The sequence below is a fragment of the Urocampus carinirostris genome, chromosome 19 (genome assembly GCF_059441175.1).
Source record: "Urocampus carinirostris isolate Australia breed hairy pipefish chromosome 19, RoL_Ucar_1.0, whole genome shotgun sequence".
Lineage (NCBI taxonomy): Eukaryota > Metazoa > Chordata > Actinopteri > Syngnathiformes > Syngnathidae > Urocampus > Urocampus carinirostris.
The window spans coordinates 23,230,987-23,252,986 of NC_142367.1; the positions used below are offsets into that span (position 1 = coordinate 23,230,987).

Here is a 22,000-nt window from a genome sequence, read left to right on the forward strand (position 1 = left end):
TCGTGCAAACCCGTAGAAACGCGGTCGCCCAAAGAAACGTGATCACCGATATGGTGTCATCATATCACCGGAAACAAAGCTAGAAAGCTACAAATAACCTTTTTTATATGAAAAAGTTGAAGCTTTCTTTTGATATGTCCTATGCCGTTCAAGCTAGTGAAGTAAATTATCTGTGGGCCATCAAAAGTGAGTCAAATGACAAAATTTGACTGGCACCGTCTCTCCCAATATGAGAGAAACAGAGCATTTAATGAGTTTAAGAAAAACATACATCGGAAATCTGATAAATGGACGATCAGGTTTAACTGATAATACAAATCCTTAAGGGAGCTGAAGTAGTTAAAATAGATTAATCTCTGTAGAGGATAAAGAAAATATGCCACAAGTATTTCTGTATATCATCGCATTCATGTAAAAACGACTGTATATAAAAGCCGACATCACATTTAAGCGCTTTAAAAACACATGTACAAAAACAATATCCAAATTACTACTGAAACGTGTACCTGAACAGTGATAATTATTTATACATGGAAATAAAACATTAAATGATCTTGTCATCGATAAAAATGAAGTGAATCCTTGTATGCAACAAGACTGGACATGACACTCCAAATTAAACATGAAGACTAAAAAGTAAAAAATAAGGTAAGGCTAAAAAATACACACTGTCCCTTTAAAGTAATGGTAAATAAAACAATATCAAACAACTTTTTTTGCAATGCCTATTTTTCATTGTCATTTGTGAAAGCTTCTTACTGTATTTGGTATTGTATGTTTTTTGTCCTGTTATACATTACTGTGACTCGAATTATAGGATTCTATATTTAGTATTTTATATTTTCAGACTCATCATGGGCTCGATTTTCCCACGCTGGATTGAAAAGTAGAGATGTCAGTGACATCATCGTTTTCCCTCTTTGCTATAGCAATGCAGTTACATAAACACTAGATAGCTTTACATCCCTAGAGTCTGCTATGGAAGGAATACTCTTTAGTCGTCTTTTCTTACAAGCTAAAACACATTTCTGAGAAACTAATTATAAAACAACAAATAATTTGTACATAGTGAAATTATTGCTCCACCCCAAGAATTTTTTGTCATGACCACATTTCAGGCTTCAAACTTAAAGCCAAATAACTGAAAATAAATTGACCGGTCCAAATTGTCCCTGGGTGTGAATGAGCGAGTGAGTTGTCTGTCCCCGTGTGCCCTGCGATTGGCTGGCAACCAGTTCAGGGTGTCCCCTGCCCACTGCCTGATGATTGCTGGGATGGGCTCCAGCACCCCCGCGACACTACTGAGGATAAGCGGTGTAGCTAATGAGATGAGATGAGATGTCTCAGATGTCTGTGAAAGCAGACACTGGAGAATTGTGAACATTATTAAAGAATAAAGAATTAAATTAAAGAAAAAAAATATATTAAAGAACACAACAGGAGATAAGATTGTGGAAAAGTTCAAAACAGGGATGGGATACAAGAAGGTGTTGCAACATTTACACATCCATTGGAGCACTGTGCGAGCAATAATATCAAAACAGAACATAAAACCACTGCAAACCTACCAAGAACTGGCCCTCCCTCAACGCTTTTAGCCCAAAAAAGAAGAAAACTAATCAGAGAAGCAAACAAGAGACCCATGATCACATTGGATGACCTACAAGTATACACAACTGAGATAAGACAATTCTGAAAGAATATAAAAAGGCCAGTAAAGCCACATATGGGAGACACAAATTACTTGTGGAACACGGTGCTTTAGTCAGATGAGACCAAAATAGAACTTTTTGGGCTGAATGCAGTATTACACTGCAAATTCCCCTAAAAAAAAAACACCATTCCCACTGTCAAACATGGGGGCGTAAGCATCATGTCCTGGATTTGCTTTTCTTCAGCAGAGACTGAGTAGACGGTTAAAGTTGATGGGAAGATCGAAGGAGCCAGATAGAGGGTGATTCTGGCAGAAAATCTGTTGTACTCTGCAAAAGATCTAAGAATGGGGCGCAGGGTCACCTTCCAACAGGACAACGACCATAAACTAAAGCAAAATTTACAATATAAATGGTTTAAAACTAACAATATAAAGGTGTTAGAAGGGCCAAGTAAAGTCTAAACCTCAACCCTAGCGAGTATTTGTGGAAAGATATGAAAAATGCTGAACACAAACAATCAAACCTTAAGGAACTTGAAGTGTTTTCTAAAGAAGCGTGTAGTTTGAAGCCGGAAAAATGGCAAAACATCAACAAGTTCCTCAATACAATTCAAGCCACTGTAAGTATTGTATTTTTGTTTTGAGTCCCAGCGTTTCCCAGACAAGAAGTCATTTGTGTATTGGATTCCACAGTCTGATCATTTTTGCAAGTTGGTACAAGCACAGCATGCTACATTTGCTAATGCTAACACATGACCAGTTACATAAGCGTGTAGTTGATTTGCGAGCATTTCTTTGTGAATGATTCCCTCCGAGCAGCAAAGATTTACCGTCGTTTAAACGGACAAAAGTGGCTCGTGCCTCCTAGAATGCGAAGACATTCCACAACTGTCAAGGGTTTTTGACAGAGGGCGATGTTTGCGTGACACACTTTTTGCCAGGGTGTGCTCGTATGTTTACTCACTGCACAACTCGTTTTCCGGGGCGAACCTTGATAAAAGATGCAACAGCCATCTGCTTGTGAAGCCAAAAGAGTGATCATACAGTATTACGGTGATATGTAGTAAGGGGAGGCACGTGTATGATAATTAGGATGTTTGTTTTAGTTTCTTTATATTTTCTTGTTTACTTTTCAATCGTGAAGCAACGAACAGCACATTTTTTCCGTTTTCTTTTTCAAAATCGCCGAATTCGTATTGTAATATATATGTAATAAGTGTGGAACATATTACAGTGTAGAGTGAGGCACTCGATTCTCTTGCCTCAAGGCAGAGGGGAATAGTGAGATTAAAAAATTTGATTTAGTGCTCACCTTAACCCCAAATTAGAGATAATACAGAAACCCTTTTTTACTTCCTGTCTGGGTTTTTGCAGGTTCACTGCTTTGCGTATTTTGAATTAAACCGTCTTTATTGTCATTAATATCAACGTATTGGGCATTGTGTTATGAGCAGACAGCACACAGCAAATCCTAAAAGGTAGGTAGGGCTTTATGTGTTGGGTGGGCGTGACTGGACTTGGTCATAATGACCCATCTATTGATGCTTTTATTATTTTAAGAAAATAAATTCCCTTTTTTACTTTAATTTATATGCATTTTTGCTCTGCCAATTAAATGATGAATGAGATGTATTTTATGGTATTTTTGGGGTACTTTCTCGTTTATTTTTTCTGTTCAATCATGTTGCAACAAACATCAAATCACAAAATGAACAAATCTTCTGTAAGAAAGAAAAAAAGGATGGCATGTTGAAGCCAAAGTCTAATATTGCTACGATCATCCATCTATCCATTATCTGCACCGCTTATCCTCAGTAGGGTCCCGGGGGTGCTGGAGCCCATCCCAGCTATCTTCAGGCAGTGGGCAGGGGCCACCCTGAACTGGTTGCCAGCCAATCGCAGGGCACACAGAGACAGACAACCATTCACTTGCTCATTCACACATAAAGAAATTTTAAACTGGCCAATTAACCTGAAATACATGATTATGGAATGTGGGAGGAAACCGGAGTGCCCGGAGGAAACCCACACAAGCACGGGGAGAACATGCAAACTCCACACAGGAGGTTTGATCTCATGACCTCAGAACTGTGCAGCACACGCGCTAGCCACTGCGCCACCGTGCTGCCCTTTGCTACGATCAATCATCGAGATTATCAGACATTTGACCGTTTTTGAGAGTTTTTTCCCGATACCATTTTTTATATTTTGCAAATCTGAGAGTGCCTCACAAGAAATGAAATGCTACAAAATTTGTTGGGGGTCCGGTGCGCCTCTATCCAACTAATGCGTTTGGAATTGGTGTGTCCTATCACTGAGCCTTCATAAGGACAATTTGGAGAGCACCCGTTGTCGGGTCACTCCATTTTTTACCACCTTTTTCCAGTTTAATCCTGATTTGTGAGGTTTGTTTTTTGTTTAAGTGTCGTTTTTGACTTTGTTACTTTGTTGAAGATTTTATAATTAAATTCCATCATTTTTGAGCGCCATCCCCGTGTTTTGGTCCACCGCCAAATCCCCACAGTATTGTAAGTGTAGAAAACCCATTAAATTGCGTAGGAGTTCCTAATGTTGTGACTACATGTATCCCCCAATTGTCTTTGATGCACCCCTCATAAAATGCAAGACTTTTGACACAGCATGTGGCTGCAAGGTATTGTAAGTGAGCGGCCATAAATCGTCCAACTTGTGTGTACGGAATGCTCTCGACAGAACATCAAGTGCCGCCCTCGGGCTCTTGTGAGTCAGCTGGTAGGTAGTGTGTGTTTGTTTGAGCCCAAGCAAGTGGATCTGTGTTTGTATGAACATGTGTTTTTGGGGATAACCCGCTATAACCAGTGTTCCCTCTAAGCTGTGCGCGTGCGCAATTGCACACTGCTCGCACAAGAAAATCTAGCCAGCGCACAAAAATCAGGGCTCAAAATTACTAATTAAGAAGCGACTTAAGTCAAAGTTACAGTGCATGAAGGTCAAAATACACTGGTTCCCCCGACGTTGTGTCCTAAATGCGCTATTTTGAAGTCAAGTCGAAGTAGAACGAAGTTGAGTAAAGTTAGTAGAATTTGTCGAGAACCGGCTTCTTCGGCTCGGCTCACTAAAAGGAACCGGCTCTTTCGGGTCCTAAACGGCTCTTCAGGTTGTTTTTGCTTCTTTAATCCCAACATGACCAATTATTAGGTAAAATTATGCACAAAATGACTTTAAGGAAGGGGGGAATAGAACAAAAAAGAAAAAAAATTACCAAAATGAAAAAGTTGTGAGAAAAGAAAAAAAGAAACAAAACGAAGAGAAAAAAAAAGAAGGAAATTTTAGAAAAAAGACTGAAAAAAAAGAAAAGAAATGTAAGAAAAAAAGTAAATAGAGAACAAAAAGAAAAAGTAACAGCTTGGAAAAAATAAACACAATGAGATTTTTTTAAAGGAATTTTAAAAAAGAGAAAAAAAACACGGAAAGAAGAAGAAAAAGTTTGTGTTGCATTCAAATAATTTCCAATGATATCAAGTCAATCTTGTTGCCAACATTGTACTTCCACTAAAAAATGTAATTACACTTCTGTATTGTGCAACAGACTAAATAAGCCGCCTAAAATGTTAGTATTATGCGACAAAATATATCAGGAAATAAAAAGAAATGGATATCTTGTGAAAGAATTGTAAGAACAAACGACGTTTGTAGGCCGTAAAACCTTTGCAATAGTACATGAGTCAATTCATTCAAAAGAGAAAAATAATTTTGCATTGCCGGAAACTCAGCAAAATGTAACTTGATGTCAAGTTTTGGACGTGTTTGATAATTATCTTGCCACACTTGGGATTATAGTTGCTCACTGTTGTTTCAAGCGTTGCTCACCGACTTTGTGTGCACGCTCAGACCTGTGGAAAATTACAGGGAACATTGGCTATAACCCCTTTTCCACGACACGGTTCTGGCCTGCCTCACCTCCCCTTTTTCGGTTTTCCACTAGGGCTGCACAATTAAAAAAAAAAAAAAACTAATTGGGATTTTTCACATCAACATTGCAATTTTGATATGATTTTCAATTTTTGCTTTGCTGTTCGGTCAAAAAATCGGAGTTCGAACGCCGGTAATGCGTGAGTGGGTATGCTAGGGTGCCATGCTGAGCGGCGTACGAGTGTTCTCGCGTGCGGATGTGCTTCGTTTTGCTTTCGCTATTAATATAGGTGTAGGAAGTGTTGCTACAGGTGAAAAAAGAAAAGTAGTGCGCACAACTATTGCATTTAAGAAAGAAATAATAGCAAAATATGAAGAAGGTGTGCTGATCTTACTAGGGAATACCCCACCGTCCACCTGCGCCTTCTGCTGACCACCACAAAGGTAAGAAATCCTATTCATAATTCTTTTATTTTCTTTTTCTTTTATTTTTACACGATCATGTTAGCGTAATCTTTCGTTCGGAAGATTACGATAACGCGGACGTACGATTAGCCTGGCTTAGCTTTATGTTTACGTTAAACATTCAAGGTAAACATTCAGGGTGTTCGAACGGAGCCCAACATTGAGGGTGTTGGAACGAAGCCCCCTTTCCAATGAACCGCTCACCACTTGTTGTGGTGACCCGGGTGCTAAATGACTTGTAAACGACCCGAGTTTTTTATTTTTACACATTCATGTTAGCGTAATCTTTCGTACGGAAGATTACGATAACGCGGACGTACGATTAGCCTGGGTTAGCTTTATGTTTACGTTAAACATTCAAGGTAAACATTCAGGGTGTTGGAACGGATTAAAACGATTTACATTATATTTAATGGGGAAAAATGATTTTGGTGAACGAACGAATCGGTTTTCGAACAGGGTTCTGGAACGGATTATGGTCGAGAACCGAGGTTCCACTGTATAAGACTTTAACAATAACTATAGATCTACAAATTAAAACAGAATTTCAGTTGAATAGATAGTCTATTGTCATGATACAAAAGTTCAACGAAATTGGAGGGCTACTCCTTTCTGTGTAAGAAAGCGATTTAGGGAGCGGCTGGCAAGCTAAATGCTAGCGTCGGGTAACCGCGCCTTCTGCAAGTCACAAATGGAGCGGTTTTTCACAAGTAGTATCTGCAAGTCATCTGTTTCTTGGGTAATGGATCTGGCTTTGGTGACTGGCCCCGTTCGGCAGCGGTGGCTTAAGAGTTGTTAGCGTAGCCGTTAGCGCCCATCTGCTAGACTGAGCGCTTACTTTGCCTCGCCTTTATTGGCAGTTGCCATTAAAACCTGCTTCTGATTGGCCGGCCCTGTTCCAACCACAAAATGTGACACTTCTTATTGGCCAAACACGCAATCACTCAAATAACTGGAGGTATAAATCCTTTAAAAAAATTTAAAAAAAAACGCAGATTGAGCGCTATCGCACTACGTCATATCGCGATATCGGTTCGATTTCGGATAATTGAGAAGCCCTATTTTCCATTTTGAAAAAGTACCCGGTTCTTGGCCCCTTTAAGCATTATGTGGCCCATAGTTTGCCCACCCCCAAAGCTCCGGATCTAAAATCGCCCCCGATTGACGCCTACGACCACATGGTTTGTTTTCCTGACGGCTAAAAGACCACAGACTAGCGGCAACGTAAAGCTTTCGTCGAATGTCAAAGGGCCTCGCATGTGAACTAACCTGTTTCCGGATGTTTGAGTGACACCTTTGGGAACACGCCAATTCCCCGAGCGCTTTTCATATACTCCCCTTTTGACCCTCGTTCGCTCGCTAGGTGTTAGCTGCCATTCCTTACTACCCGGGTGTGTGCTAACCTGACGGGCAGAAACACTATGCTACTTTTTGTTAACATTTTGCTCAAAAGGCACAACGTTTGACAGGCATTTCTAAAATAATCAGGCTAAAGGAATACATGTATTGGCGTTACTTAATCAGGGTACAAACAATCTATCGTACTTTGTGCACTATAAGGCTCATCCCCCCAAAATAGTCTTTAAAAATAGTCCGTAAACAACAAATCCTACTTATCCTAATAACCTATTTGTTTTTTTCCAAATAGAAGCTAGCATTGCAAGACTAGCTAGACATTAGGCGTTAGCATAGCACATCATCATTAGCATACTTTAAGTATGTAAAGAAAAATGGAAGACATCCCAAAATGATGCACAAAACAGTCCAGATCAACAGAAAGTAGCAGTCTTAGAAGTTAACGGGACAGTTTTTAACTGGATGTCACTGTTGTGTCATTCAAGTGAAAACGAGTGCTACAAGCACGAGGAATAATACAAACTACAGACACTCAACATGACCAAACTGCACCATTTTCCTTGCTATTTTTTCTCCTAGTGTTTTGCTAGGTTTGAGGGTTCAGGTTTTGGTTTTTTTTTACGTCAAATGAACTGTGTCATATTTGACCACTTGATGTGTATAGTTTAGTCAACCGTAAGAGTGCTAAAAAGCACAAAAAGGAATACAAACCACGGAAACTCAATGTAACCAACACTACACTGTTTTTCTCTATATTTTTTTGCAAGGTTTTTTTTTTGTCTGATTGGGTAACCGTAGCAACAATATGGGAGACAATTATGCCACCTCCCTCTCGATGAGGCTAAAATAAAGGCAAATGTCTCGACCTCTCCGTATTTCTTTTAAAAAAAAAAGAATGTTTTATGATACTTCATGTATTTTTACTTATTGCTTAATGCACCGTACTGGCTGAATAACGGTCGAGCCTTAAAACTGATGGTTCACAGCGTTTTATTCAAGCAACCGTTTATGTCAATTTCACTACGAGGCCACGTAAAAGCTGTAAAATAATGAAAAGTAAAATACATAGAGATAGTTCTAAGTGTAATGTCTGTTACTTTCGTTGCAGTTTGTGTTTAAGCATGGACCCTTTTAGACGCGAAGGGAAGGGGAGGTGACAGATGCAGAATTTTTGTTTTGTTTTCAGTCTGTGTGTGCATCCCAAAGGTGCGAGTAACAACCAACATTAGCTCTTGTGTGAATATTTATATTGCTTGTTATTAAATTGGCGAAGTGGGGTTGCAAGATCAGCTCGCTCACTCATCAGCCCTGGGAAAGGCGCTTCATCTCGCCGTGGAGAGGGAGATTCCAGCCAATAGGGTGCTACTGACAACCGATTTTCGGTGATGTCAGTGGCGGAGATGGAGGAGCTCGTGTGTGCGATCGAGACCGGCACAGCACAGCCGGAAGAGGTGAAAGACCCTAAAACACACCCAGCAGTTGGCTTGGGATGTGGACAACCAGGTCACCTGCTTTGTCCCTGCCCAAAGATGGTGGAAAGGCAAGGAAACAAAAAAAAATGGTCCGTGTAGACCGGACTACGCGGACCCCTCCAATTTATGGGGAAAGGTAACCTGCAAGCGGAGAACAGTGTTCTCGTTTGCCTGCGTCCCTGCGTCCTAGACGCATTATTTTTGCTGGGGATGCATTGTGTCAAATCAACATGAACTTTTTTGACACCAAATTGTCATTATCCTTTTTTAACAAAGATTTACCGCACTCCAAACTTTTCGTCAGGCAGATCCGCCATTGTTGTTTTGGTCTCGCGGTTCGAGTTTTCGTCTGCACGCTGATCTCCAGTTCGAGTTGTGTAGTGAAAGTCCGTTTCGTTTTACAGAACCGGCTTTTTCGGTTCAACTCATTCAAGAGAGCCGGCTCTCAAACGGCTCACTTGCTTCGATGCATTATATTACGAATGATTATGTTGTATAAAGAAGTTAAGAAAAAAGAAGTATAAAAAGAGAAAATGAAAAAAAGACAGGTTTGTGGTGATCCCTTTTAATCAGTATATTACCAACAATTATTTAATGCAGAAAATGAATTCATAATTTGAATAAAAAAATGTATTATTCTACTTAATTCTATTTGCATGTATTTTTTTCTTCTACAGTGAACATCCAAGCGACTTCATTTCTGAACTTTTTTTATAATAAACGTCATTCATGTCGAGCAACTCAGTCCTCTGAAGAATTTCTCCGCTGCTTTTTCGTGCCGGAATTATTGCCGTCGTTACCACTTTCTGTGTTATATTTCGACTTATTACCGACACTGAAGAAATTACCATTTTTTTTTCATTTGCACCTAGTACCAACTGTTTTTTCGGAGGCATACTTCTCTTTCACTCGGCAACCGCCACAACAATGACGTCATCTCGAAGCAACGAGATCTCGTTTGCCGAGATCGACGCGAGACCAAAACAACAACGGCGGATCTGCCTGACGAAAAGTTTGGAGTGCGGTAAATCTTTGTTAAAAAAATAAATAAAATGGAATCGGGTAATAATGACAATTTGGTGTCAAAGACGTTGATTTGACACAATGCGTCCCCAGAAAAAATGATGTGTCTAGGACGCAGGGACGCGGGCAAACCAGAACACTGGACATGGCAGCCAGTTATGAATCTGCAGCCATCAACAGAAGACCGGGTAGAGTTTGCTCACCCAGGACGGACTCACCATCAGGGATGGTCCCCCACTCCACATCGCTCGACGATAGATTGAGCTGAGTTCACCCTCCCCAAGATGGACTTGGCCAATCCCAAAGACGACCCCAGAGACTGAGGCGAATCCGAAGGCTGTTGGATGATTTTTCTTGCTTGCCCCCTCAAAACAAGGGGCTTCATCAAAGCAGTGTAATTACTTAATTACTTTTGTGACTGTTGTTTATGATCACGCATGGACCCTTTAAGATAAGAATTTCGGTCCTTTAAATTCAGTCTGTGTGGGCATGCGAACGGTGCAAGTTACGACCAACAGTAGCTATTGTGTGAATGTTTATACCGCTTTTTATTTTTTCATTATATCGGCTTGGGACTTAATCAGCGACCGAGTGGCTCATTGATCACATTGAGGGTCATTACATTAATTAAGATGTTACATGTTTTTAATTGCATATCAAATTAAAGTTAATTAATTAAATTAATGAAAGAAATTTCGCACTAAGACTGATCTAACAAACATGACAAAAAAGAGCACTCTAATTCATCAAAAGCCTCCCATTGTGACCATAATTAACAGGATTAAACATTTAAATCGTCCCATTTTCAGGCCAACACGGAAAAGTCTAGAATTAGTGCTAATTAGCACTTATGCTAATGACCAACACAATCCACGGAATGAACCTTTGCGTAAACAAACGAGAAATAACCAATATTAAACCTACCTTTTGCCCTTATCAACCAGGTTCTCGTCACATAATCATCTTTTGTCTCTTTTTAGCAGACTCACATTCTCTTTTGTAAACTTTGCTAAAATTTGTTTGTTTGGCTCGCGGACATTTTCCTAATTGCCGACCCAGACCCGGAAACGGACGCCCTCGGCGTGACACCTTCAGAATAAAAGCATCGCCTTCCAAAATAAACTTTTGATTTCCGCTCTAAATAAGAAAATAACAACCTGGCTTTAGAGAATAAGACAAAAACAATCTTCTCGCTTGATACCACAAAAATCTATGAAAGCTAATGACATATATCTGACGATTTGATTCCCAATTGGCTTTATTGAGTTGTATAATGATAAAATCTGGTAGGGTTTCCACCCAAAAAGTTGCTAAGCCTGGTACTCAGGGATGGGACAGACTGGGAAAATATGCTCATCAAACTATATAGAAGATATGCTGAATTCTATTTTTCACTGAGTGGAAATAGGTTATGAATCTCTCTGATTGGCTGTAATTAAGGAAAGGGGCGGGCCTTATTGATGCTAGTAAACAATTGGACGTTATTATTCATGATGGCCGCCAGGCTGATGAAGCACTGGTGGGAACCCTGCCTAGCCAAACGCTAACCGCTAACTCCAATTACTGCATTAAAAGTTCTTAGCTAACCCCCTACTAGTTTAATTAACCGTATCCAAACGCCGTGACTAACAATAGAAAGAACGAATCCGATTGGTTGAAATTCCCCCAAAAGTCATCTGCCACTGCCTCTGGGTCATACATGACCCACATTTGCAATGAAGCATTTATTTTTTTCAGGAATTTTCCACGGACCCTAAATTCAGCAGACCTCAACCCTAAAATGGAGTCCTGTGACGTTTTTACAACAATGAACTCACTATTTTTTCTATTGTTTTACTGGGATAAGATGTTTTATTTTGAAAAGCCTTTTTTGGGACTGGGCAAAAATGGCCACTAGATAAAATCTGGCTATCATGAATCAGGACGATTACGATTACCGATTTTAAATCAATAAACCCCGCCCAATTAGAAGCACGGGAGTCAAACGACCCAGAGAAGCACAAGAGGAAAGAAAAACAGCTACAGTTTGAAATATGACCATAGCCAGGTTACGCTCCCAAAACAACTGGAGCTGTATTACTTTCTTTTCTCTCTCTCTTTCTGATTCTCGCTCTTTTTCTCTATTTCACTCTCTGCATATATACCTCCCTCTCTTTTTTCTTCTTTCTTCTTCCATGTCTTTTTCACTCTCTTTTCTCTCTCTGTTTCTCTGTCTTTTCTCTTTTTCTCACTCTCTCTTTTCTCGTTGTCTGTCTTTCTCTCTATCTCTTCTGTTTCTTTCTCTCTCTCTAGTCTCTATTTCTCACTCTCTCTTTTCTCTCTTTTTCTCTCTTTTTGATATTTCTTCTGTTTCTGTCTCTCTCTTCCTCTATATCACTGTTGATCTTTCTTATTGTCTCTGTCATTTTCTTTCAGTTTTGTCTCTTTGTCTCTCCTTTAGTCTCTTCTCCATGTCTTTCTTTATTTCTCTCTCTTTCTCTGGCTCTTCGCTCAATCTTGTTCTCTCGCTTATTATCTCTCTCTCTCTCTCTCTCTCTCTCTCCCTCTCTCCCTTGTTCTCTCTCTCTCTTTTTCTTTTTTTTCTTTTGCCATTTTATTCTCTATCTCTCTTTTTCTCTGTTTCTCTCTCTCTCTGGTTCTATCTCTTGCTCTTTCTCTATCTGGCTCTCTCTCTCATTCTCTTTTTCTGTCTTTCTTATTTCCTGTGTTTCTTTCTTTCTCCATCTCCTTCTCTCTTTCTTGTGTCCCTCTCGTTTTCTCTCTCCCTCTAGTTGTCTCTTTTTTTCTATCTCTCTCTCTACCTCTTGTTCTCTCAATCTTCTTCTCGCTTGTTCCCTGGCCCTCTTTCTCTAGTTCTCTCTTTTTGTCCCTCTTATTTTTTTCTTTCTCCCACCCTCTCTCTCTCTCTCTCTCTCTCTCTCTCTTTGTCTCTCTCTCTCTTTGTCTTTCTCTCTCTCTCTTTCTCTCTCTCCCTTGTTCTCTCTCTCTCTTTTTCTTTTTTTTCTTTTGCCATTTTATTCTCTCTCTCTCTCTTATTCTCTGTTTCTCTCTCTATCTGGCTCTCGCTCTCATTCTCTCTTTCTGTCTTTCTGATTTCCTGTCTTTTTTATTTTCTTTCTTTCTCCATTTCCTTCTCTCTTTCTTGTGTCCCTCTCGTTTTCTCTCTCCCTCTAGTTGTCTCTTTTTTTCTATCTCTCTCTCTACCTCTTGTTCTCTCAATCTTCTTCTCGCTTGTTCCCTGCCCCTCTTTCTCTCATTCTCTCTTTTTGTCCCTCTTATTTTTTTCTTTCTCCCACCCCTTCTCTCTCTCTCTTTCTCTCTCTTTCTCTCTCTTTCTCTCTCTTTCTCTCTCTCCCTCTCTCTTTCTCTCTCTTTCTCTCTCTTTCCCTCTCTCTTTCTCTCTCTCTTTATTCTACAAATCCTGCCCCTGTGAAAGTTTCTTTTCTACCATGTGGCCCACAAGCTAAAATGAGTTTGACACCCCTGCTATAAAGGGACATATGTGTATATAGCGCCACCTAGCAGTAAAAAAAACTCAATTTATTAAAAAATAAAACATCATTTATCTAAATAATAAGATTTTAAATCAATGAACCCCGTCCAATTGGAAGCACGGGAGTGGAACATGCGGCCTGCGGGCCAGATCAGGCCCTTCAGGTATTTTAGTTGGGGCGGTGAGACAATACCCAGAGAAGCACAAGAGAAAAAAAAACAGCTGTAGTCTGAAATATGCATAGAAACCTTTATATGGGAATATACAGGCCCAAAATGATAATTGTGTAGCCCCAGTGGCCTAATGGATAAGGCACTGGCCTCCTAAGCCAGGGATTGTGGATTCGAGTCCCATCTGAGGTGCATGATTCAAATTAAATAGTATCTTTTGATAATCGGGAATCAGTTCAGAGTGTCCCCCTGCCTACTGCTTAGAGCAGGGGTTTCAAACTAATTTTAAGTCAGGGGCCACACAATAGAACAGACATTCTGTCGGGGCCGGACTAGTAGAATAAAGAGAAAGAAAAAATAGACAAAGACAGAAAAAGAGAAAGAGGGAGAGAGCATGAGAAACAAAAGAGATAAAAAGTCATGAGAGAGGGGAAAGAAAGGGAGAGGAAGAAAAAAATCCAAAGAGAAAGAGAAAGACAGAGGGAGAGAAAAGAGAAAACAAAGCGCGAAGGGTATGAAGATAGAAAGAGAAAAGAGAAAAAGAGAGACACAGATCGTGAAAGAGACAGAGTGGGAGAAAAGGACAGAGAGAGACAAAGAAACAAAGAGCAACCTAGGAAGAGAAAAAGAGAGACACAGAGAGTGAAAGAGACAGAGACAAAGTGGGAGAAAAGGGGTGGAAAAGAAAGAGAGAGAGAGAGAAAGAAATACAAGTACAGTGTCTTTGTTTGAGGCACCTGGCTTTGGCAACATCAAGTTGACCTATTTCAACCTGCAGCTTGTTTTTCTCTTGCGCTTCTCTGAGTGTTGTCTCGTGGGCCGGATTCAATCCCTTAGCGGGCCTGATCTGGCCCGCGGGCCGCCTCTTTGGCACCTGTGGCTTAGAGATAGCTGGGAAGGGCTCCAGCACCCCCGTGGCCCTACTGATGATAAGCGGTGCAGAAGATGAATGGACATAAGGTCATTACTACTGAAATGTGTCATTGTGGTCTTCATCTATGTTTATGCAGCCTACTTTTTCGTGTTCTATTTTATGTATTACTGAAAAATATGATACTACAAAACCAATGCTTGACAATGACATATGTCCTTGTAGGGATTTTTCCTTATTCCATGCATGACGTTTATTCTACTAAAAATTTTCAAAAAAAATAAAGTCGGAATCTAGATGAATGCAAAACTGCTCTATTCAAATTTCCGCTACATTTGAAACATATATTTTTTTTTCCATAGTTTTGGAAGTGTCCCCTGCCCATTGCTTAGAGATAGCTGGGATGGGCTCCAGCACCCCCGTGGCCCTACTGATGATAAGCCGTGCAGAAGATGGATGGACATGGTCATTTAGGTCTTTATGTTTGTTTTTGCAGGCTACCTTTTCTATTACTTTTTCTTTTTTTTTTTTTTATTTATTACTGAAAAATATGATACTCCAAAACCCATGCTTGACAATGACATATGTCCTTGTAGGGATTTTTCCTTATTCCATGCATGACGTTTATTCTACTAAAAATGTTCAAAAAAATAAAGTCTGAATCGAGAAGAATGCAAACTGCTCCATTCAAATTTCCGCTATGTTCGAAACATATATATATTTTTTTATAGTTTTGGAATTGTCCCCTGCCCATTGCTTAGAGATAGCTGGGATGGGCTCCAGGACCCCCGTGGCCCTACTGATGATAAGCGTTGCAGAAGATGGATGGACATGGTCATTTAGGTCTTCATGTTTGTTTACGCATTCTACCTTTTCTATTACTTTTTTTTTTTTATTACTAGAAAATATGATACTACAAAACCAATGCTTGACAATGACATATGTCATTGTGGAGATTTTTGCTTATTCTTATTCTGTTCCAAAAAAATAAAGTCGGAATCTAAATGAACGCAAAACTGCTCTATTCCAATTTTCCCTATATTCAAAATATTTTTTCTAGTTTTGGAAGAAAAAGGACAAAAGAAAACGAGCTGCTTTGTTTTTGCTCTCGGTGATAATTTATAATAATAATAATAATAATTTCCTTTGTATTGTCATTCTTTATAACAATGTACACAGAACGAAATGTCGATACACCTGACCCGTTGTAGCGAGTCGATGCAGCCGCAGCCAACAGAGGGCGCCGCCATTATACCAATTAGGTATGTCTCGGCCGAGGCGCGAACCAGCGACCTCCCAGTCTCAAAGCGGGCACACTACCATCTAGGCTACTGAGCTTCATCCATGTGCTGCACTTATTTGTCAATAAAGTTGAAGTTCAAGTCGAAGTTAAAATAAAAAAAAAGAAGATGACACCCAAAATAAACAAGCTATACGAAATATTTAACAAAATGGCCAAACCAGAGAAACCATGTGAGGAAAACAAAATCATTTCTCTGTTTTTCTTGACTTTATGAGAAAAAATAAGCTAAATATAACCAAACAGAGATAGAAAATCTCCTCACCTGTCCCAGCAGTATTGTTATGAAAATCAGGTTCATCCTGCAAGTTCTTTCCATCTTCCCGACAAAAACGTGATCTTCTCACAAATTTCCAGGTGGGAGAAGGTCAGCGAGCATGCTAAAAGCGCTCAAGCGAGCCTCCGAAAGTCAAACTGGAGCTGTGTCTTTGCAGCTTGCACCGAGAAGAGGCGAGAGAAGCCATCCGATCTTCTCGTCCGCTCTGAGCTCTTGTGACAGAAGCTCGGGAGCTCCGAGGCTTCCCTGGACACGCCCACTCCACGAATGCGCGTTCGACACGCGCGCGTGGACGCCGGGTGGAAAAACGGGTAGGCGAAATTGGAGAAATTTGGACCGGTGTATAAAAAAAGAAAAAAGAAAGCGAGACCGAAAGGAGTAATGGGTTATAGGGAGAGATCCGGCGTGTCAAACTCATTTTAACGTGAGAGAAAAAAACTCCCAGGGAGTCAGAGGAGTAAAAGGGAAAATGAACAAAAACAAGGAAAAAGAGAGGGCAGCACGGTAGCGCAGTGGTTAGCGCTTGTGCGGCACAGTTCATGTCATGGGAACCTGTCGTGGGTTCAAATCCAGCTCAAGACTTCCTGTGCGGAGTTTGTATGTTCTCCCCGTGCTTGCGTGGGTTTCCTCCGGGCACTCCGGTTTCCTCCCGCGTTCCAAAAACATGCATTTCAGGTGAATTGGCCGGTCCAAATTGTCCCTAGGTGTGAATGAGCGATTGGCTGGCAACCAGTTCAGGGTGTCCCCTGCCCACTGCCCGGAGATGGCAGGGATGGGTTCCAGCCCCCCCCCGCGACCCTAATGAGGATAAGCGGTACGGCTAATGAGATGAGATGAGAAGGAAAAAGTGACAGAAAGAGAAAAGAAAAAAGGTAAACAAGAAAGAAAAAAGAAAAAAAAAAGGATATAAAAGGAAAAGAAAACAAAAAAGATAGATAGAAAAGGAATGGATAGAAAAAGAGACAAAAGAAAAAAATAAATGAAAAGAAAGATAAAGGAAAAGCAAAAAAGAAAAGAAAGAAAAATAGACAGGGGAGTAAGGGAAAACCAAAATACAAAAACAAGGAAAAAGAAACAAAAAAGGAAAACAAGAAAGAAAAAAGAAAAGAAAAAGAAGGAAATAAAGAAAACAAAAATGATAAATGGTAAAGATAGAAAAAGAGACAAAAGAAAAGAAGAAGACAGAAAAAAGAAAAAAACAAATGAAAAAAGAAAAGAAAGAAAAACAGACAGGGGAGTAAGGGCAAACCAAAATACAAAAACAAGGAAAAAGAGACAAAAAAAGAAGGAAAAAAGGAAAAGAAGAAAATAAAGAAAACAAAAAAGATAGATGGAAAAGATAGAAAAAGAGACGAAAGAAAAGAAGAAGACAGAAAAAAGAAAAAAAGAAATGAAAAAAGAAAGAAAGACAAAGGAAAAAAGAAAAGAAAGAAAAACAGACAGGGGAGTAAGGGCAAACCAAAATACAAAAACAAGGAAAAAGAGACAAGAAGAAAATAAAGAAAACAAAAAAGATAGAAAAAGAGACGAAAGAAAAGAAGAAGACAGAAATAATAAGAAAGAAGAAAGAAGAGAGAAAAATAAATAAAAAGAGAGAAAGACAAGGGAAAAAAGAAAGAAATAAAAACGAAAAGTTGAAAAAGAAAAAAGAAAATAAATAAAGAAAGACAAATGTAAAAAGGGAAGGAAAGAATGACTAAAGAAACAAGTAAAGAATAAAAGAAAGAAAATATATAGATGACAGAAAAAGACAGAAAGAGAAAAACAAGGGAGGGAGAGAGAGAGAAAGTCAGAGAGAAAGGGAGAGAGAAGAGAAAGAAAGAAAGAGACAAAAAAGATAGATGGATAGAAAAACATAGAAAAGAGAAAAGGACAGAAAGGGAGAAGAAAAAGAGACAACAGAAAGAGAAATATAGGTAAGAGAAAAAAGAGAGAGAAAGAATAAAAAAGAAAGAGAATGAGAGACAGAGAAAGGAAGAGTGAGAATGAGAGAATGAGAGAAAACAAGAAAAAGAAAGAGGGAGAGAGAGAAAAGGAATATAGTAAAAAAGAGTGAAAGAAAAGGAAAAATATGTCGGAAAAGGTAGAGGAAAAAAGAAAGAGAGTAGACAAAAGAAAGCGCAAAAGAATGAGAGAACATGAGAGAACGAAAAAATACAGCAGCAGTGTCTTTGCGAATAGTTCCTTTGGCAAAATCGAGCAAACATATTAAAAACCGCAGCCTGTTTTTCTCTTGTGCTTCTCTCTCGTTGTCTCACAGGTGAATTCAATCTGCGGTTCACACCCCCTGTGCAAGATACTTCATGTGAAAATTCAATCAGGTAGCCTCAAGAATTCGAACTCCAAAAAATAGCACATTATTCTGAAAGACCTGTATATAAGGCGCACCTCAAACCCCCAAATAGGTCTGAAATTTGAAGGTGCGCTCTATAATCCAATGCGCCTTATATACCAGAAAATATGTTGGACACACTCAAAAATACATAGTTCCCAAAAAGTGATATTAACTGTTCTACCTTTTAGAAACATCCACTCTGGAATGGTCTTCAAGCGCCCTCTGCTGGCTAAAATGAATTTTAGTGTCATAATGTTAAATCATGTTTATGGAATATACTATTTCAATTTAAATGTATTCATGTATTAGTATGCACTCTATAGTACTCAGGGTTGGGTAGGGTTACTTTAACTGGATTACTTTCAATTACTTTTGGATTACTCCATTACCAAATAAGCTATTAAAAGAAAAAAGAAACTAAATATGAAAAAAGTACTAAATTTTATTTTCATTTTGTTTCTGTGGCATTTGATGTTCGTTTTGCCGGAGATCAAAGAGATCAAAGCCAGGAGAGAAAGCTTACCACGTGTTGTGAGTCATCATTTGATTCATATTGAGTTTCTTTTGTCTTTTATTAGCCGATTTGGTATTGGAGTAATCCAAAAGTCATTGAAAGTAATCCAGTTAAAGTAACCCTACCCAACCCTGATAGTACTGAATACAGAGAAAATTCATTCCATTCCAGGGATGTTTTCCTTTGTTCCGTGTTAGTCCCAACACTGATGCTAACCCAAAAAAAAAAATTATTTTCATTTTGTTTCTGTGGCATTTTATGTTCGTTTTGCCGGGGATCAAAGCCAGGAGAGAAAGCTTACCACGTGTTGTGAGTCATCATTTGATTCCTATTTAGTTTCTTTTGTCTTTTATTAGCATATTTGGTATTGGAGTAATCCAAAAGTCATTGAAAGTAATCCAGTTAAAGTAACCCTACCCAACCCTGATAGTAGTCAATACAGAGAAATTCATTCCATTCCACGGATGTTTTCCTTTGTTCCGTGTTAGTCCCAACACTGATGCTAACCAAAAATAATCCAAGTCATAAAATGTCGAACCGGTAGACAAAACACTGCCGCCTTTTTGCAATGGAGGACGTCAGATTTTGTTGAATAATGTGTCACCTGAGGCCAAATATCGGCTTGATTGCCCAAAAAAAACCCACGGATCATGACTCAACACGCTGTCCCTTTTAAAGGTGCTCGGCCAGTTTGTACAGGGCGAAATCATCGAGCTTGATTAACTCATTCCGTACGGTAACGTAGAAATATATCTTGAAAAGAGTGCCAAAAAGAGTGCCAAAACCTAAAAATATGTCAAAAACAAAGTAGCACGATATTCTTAACTCCACCTCCCACGAGCAGGGTATGGCTTCGATATATATATCAGTAAGTATTAAGCCTCTGGGAATGATTTCAGTGTGAAAAATCACCACTAATGTCAGGACCAAAACGGAGACAGGATCCACCTGCGTTGCGTTTCTCAAGTTTGATTGGAAGAGAGAGAAAGGGTTGCGCCCAGGATCCGGTGATTGCTGGACGCCTAAGTGGATCTTTCGTGTCGAGCGATGGCGGTGTCGGTAACAGAAAAACGGGTCAGTAGCTGTGACGGGAGAGCAAAAACGTGGTCGGGGTCGGAAGTGAGTCGTACGCCAGGCAAGGAGAGTAGACGTGGTGGAGGACAAAAAGAGGTCGAAAGCCGGGACGGGGGAGTAAACGCGGTTAGTATCAAAAACAGGTCGAAGCCGGGGGACGGACAGGAACAAAGACAGGTGGGAGTCAGGGTCGAACGGAGACAGGATCCACCTGCATTTCTCAAGTTTGATTGGAAGAGAGAGAAAGGGTAGCAGGTTTCTCAGAACGCCTAGGTGGATCTTTCGTGTCGAGCGATGGCAGTGTCGGTAACAAGAAAACGGGTCAGTAGCTAGGACGGGAGAGCAAAAACGTAGTCGGGGTCGGAAGTGAGTCGTATGCCAGGCAAGGAGAGTAGACGTGGTCGAGGACAAAAAGAGGTCAAAAGCCGGGACGGGAGAGTAGACGTGGTTAGTATCAAAAACGGGTCGAAGCCGGGACAGACAGGAGCAAAGACAGGTGGGAGTCAGGGTCGAACGGAGACAGGATCCACCTGCGTTTCTCAAGTTTGATTGGAAGAGAGAGAAAGGGTAGCAGGTTTCTCAGAACGCCTAAGTGGATCTTTTGTGTCGAGCAATGGCAGTGTCGGTAACAAGAAAACGGGTCAGTAGCTAGGACGGGAGAGCAAAAACGTAGTCGGGGTCGGAAGTGAGTCGTATGCCAGGCAAGGAGAGTAGACGTGGTCGAGGACAAAAAGAGGTCAAAAGCCGGGACGGGAGAGTAGACGTGGTTAGTATCAAAAACGGGTCGAAGCCGGGACAGACAGGAGCAAAGACAGGTGGGAGTCAGGGTCGAACGGAGACAGGATCCACCTGCGTTTCTCAAGTTTGATTGGAAGAGAGAGAAAGGGTTGCGCCCACGATCCGGTGATTGCTGGACGCGGGTAGCAGGTTTCTCAAAACGCCTAAGTGGATCTTTCGTGTCGAGCGATGGCGGTGTCGGGAACGGGAAAACCAGCCAGTAGCTGGGACAGGAGAGCAAAAACGTGGTCGGGGTCAGAAGTGAGCCGTACGCCAGGCAAGGAGAGTAGACGTGGTCGAGGACAAAAAGAGGTCGAAAGCCGGGACGGCAGAGTAGACGTGGTTAGTATCAAAAACGGGTCGAAGCCGGGCGACAGACAGGAGCAAAGACAAGTAGGATTGGGAAGGCTTGCCTAGTGTTAACTGAGGTTCGCTGACAGACTGACAAAAGGGGACAGATAGGAGTGGGTTCAAAAATGGACAGGGAGCCAATCAGAGTCCGAGGCAGTTGGCGCCAAAGGAGCAGGAAGAGGTGCATCACATCGGTAATCATGACAAATAAATGGCTAGAGTGGCTTTGATCAGGTCTTTGTCCACACATCGAGGGAGCCACCACTTCATGGGATAAGTACAGAAATATTTTGTTTGTTTCTAAAAAAACAAAGTCCCTTCGTCGTTGTCAGGGCGAAGAGGGATAGACTTTCATGCATGTCTGTAGGAACACGATGGTAATGGTGACCGGAATCGTGTGTAGTGTTTTTTTTCAATAGTACTGTAGTTGTACTTGTATCGTAATATTTTATTGGATTCCTTAACCACTGGGGTCGTAGGGGTACCATTTCCTGTGGTGTGTCTTGGGCAAGTACAGCCTGGTGGGGCCCATCCAGTATGTATGTACCATTATTTTTGTAATAGTTTAACTGTAGCTGCTTTTTCTTTTTTTCTGTAGAAGTATTTTTAAATTAATAGTTAAAATATGAGTTAATCATACTAATGTATTCGTAGTTTTCTTTGGTATTTTACTTTAGTGTCACAGTTGCCATGGCGCCCAATTGACCCCGCCTGTGTGGCGCCAGGTGCGGCTCATTGACAGATCGGCTTTCTGTCTATTTAAGCTGAGTGCTCTCATTTTTCCTTTGTCAGTCCGCCAACGAACCTCTGCCCCGCAAGACATGGGTTTCGACTGTCCTGTTCCTGTTGCTATTTCCTGTATTGTTCCCGTTTACTTTAATTTCGGTTTCCAGTTTTGTTTCAGTCCATTTTTGTCCTGTTTATTATTTTCTCTAGTTTTTCGTTTCTGTCTAGTTTGTCCTGTTTATTTTCGATAT

The 22,000-nt window shown here is 40.4% G+C and overlaps 1 protein-coding gene across 1 annotated transcript in view; it reads right to left on the reverse strand.

Moving 5' to 3' along the window:
* LOC148347795 (tumor necrosis factor receptor superfamily member 16-like) overlaps positions 1–16,084 on the reverse strand; it is a 51,568-nt gene extending 35,484 nt beyond the window's left edge. Inside the window, exon 1 of the mRNA XM_088322999.1 lies at positions 15,961–16,084. Within this exon, the coding sequence (XP_088179125.1) occupies positions 15,961–16,014 (54 nt within the window). The 5' untranslated portion in view covers positions 16,015–16,084. The remainder of the gene's footprint in view (positions 1–15,960) is intronic.
* Between the last annotated feature and the right edge of the window lie 5,916 nt (positions 16,085–22,000).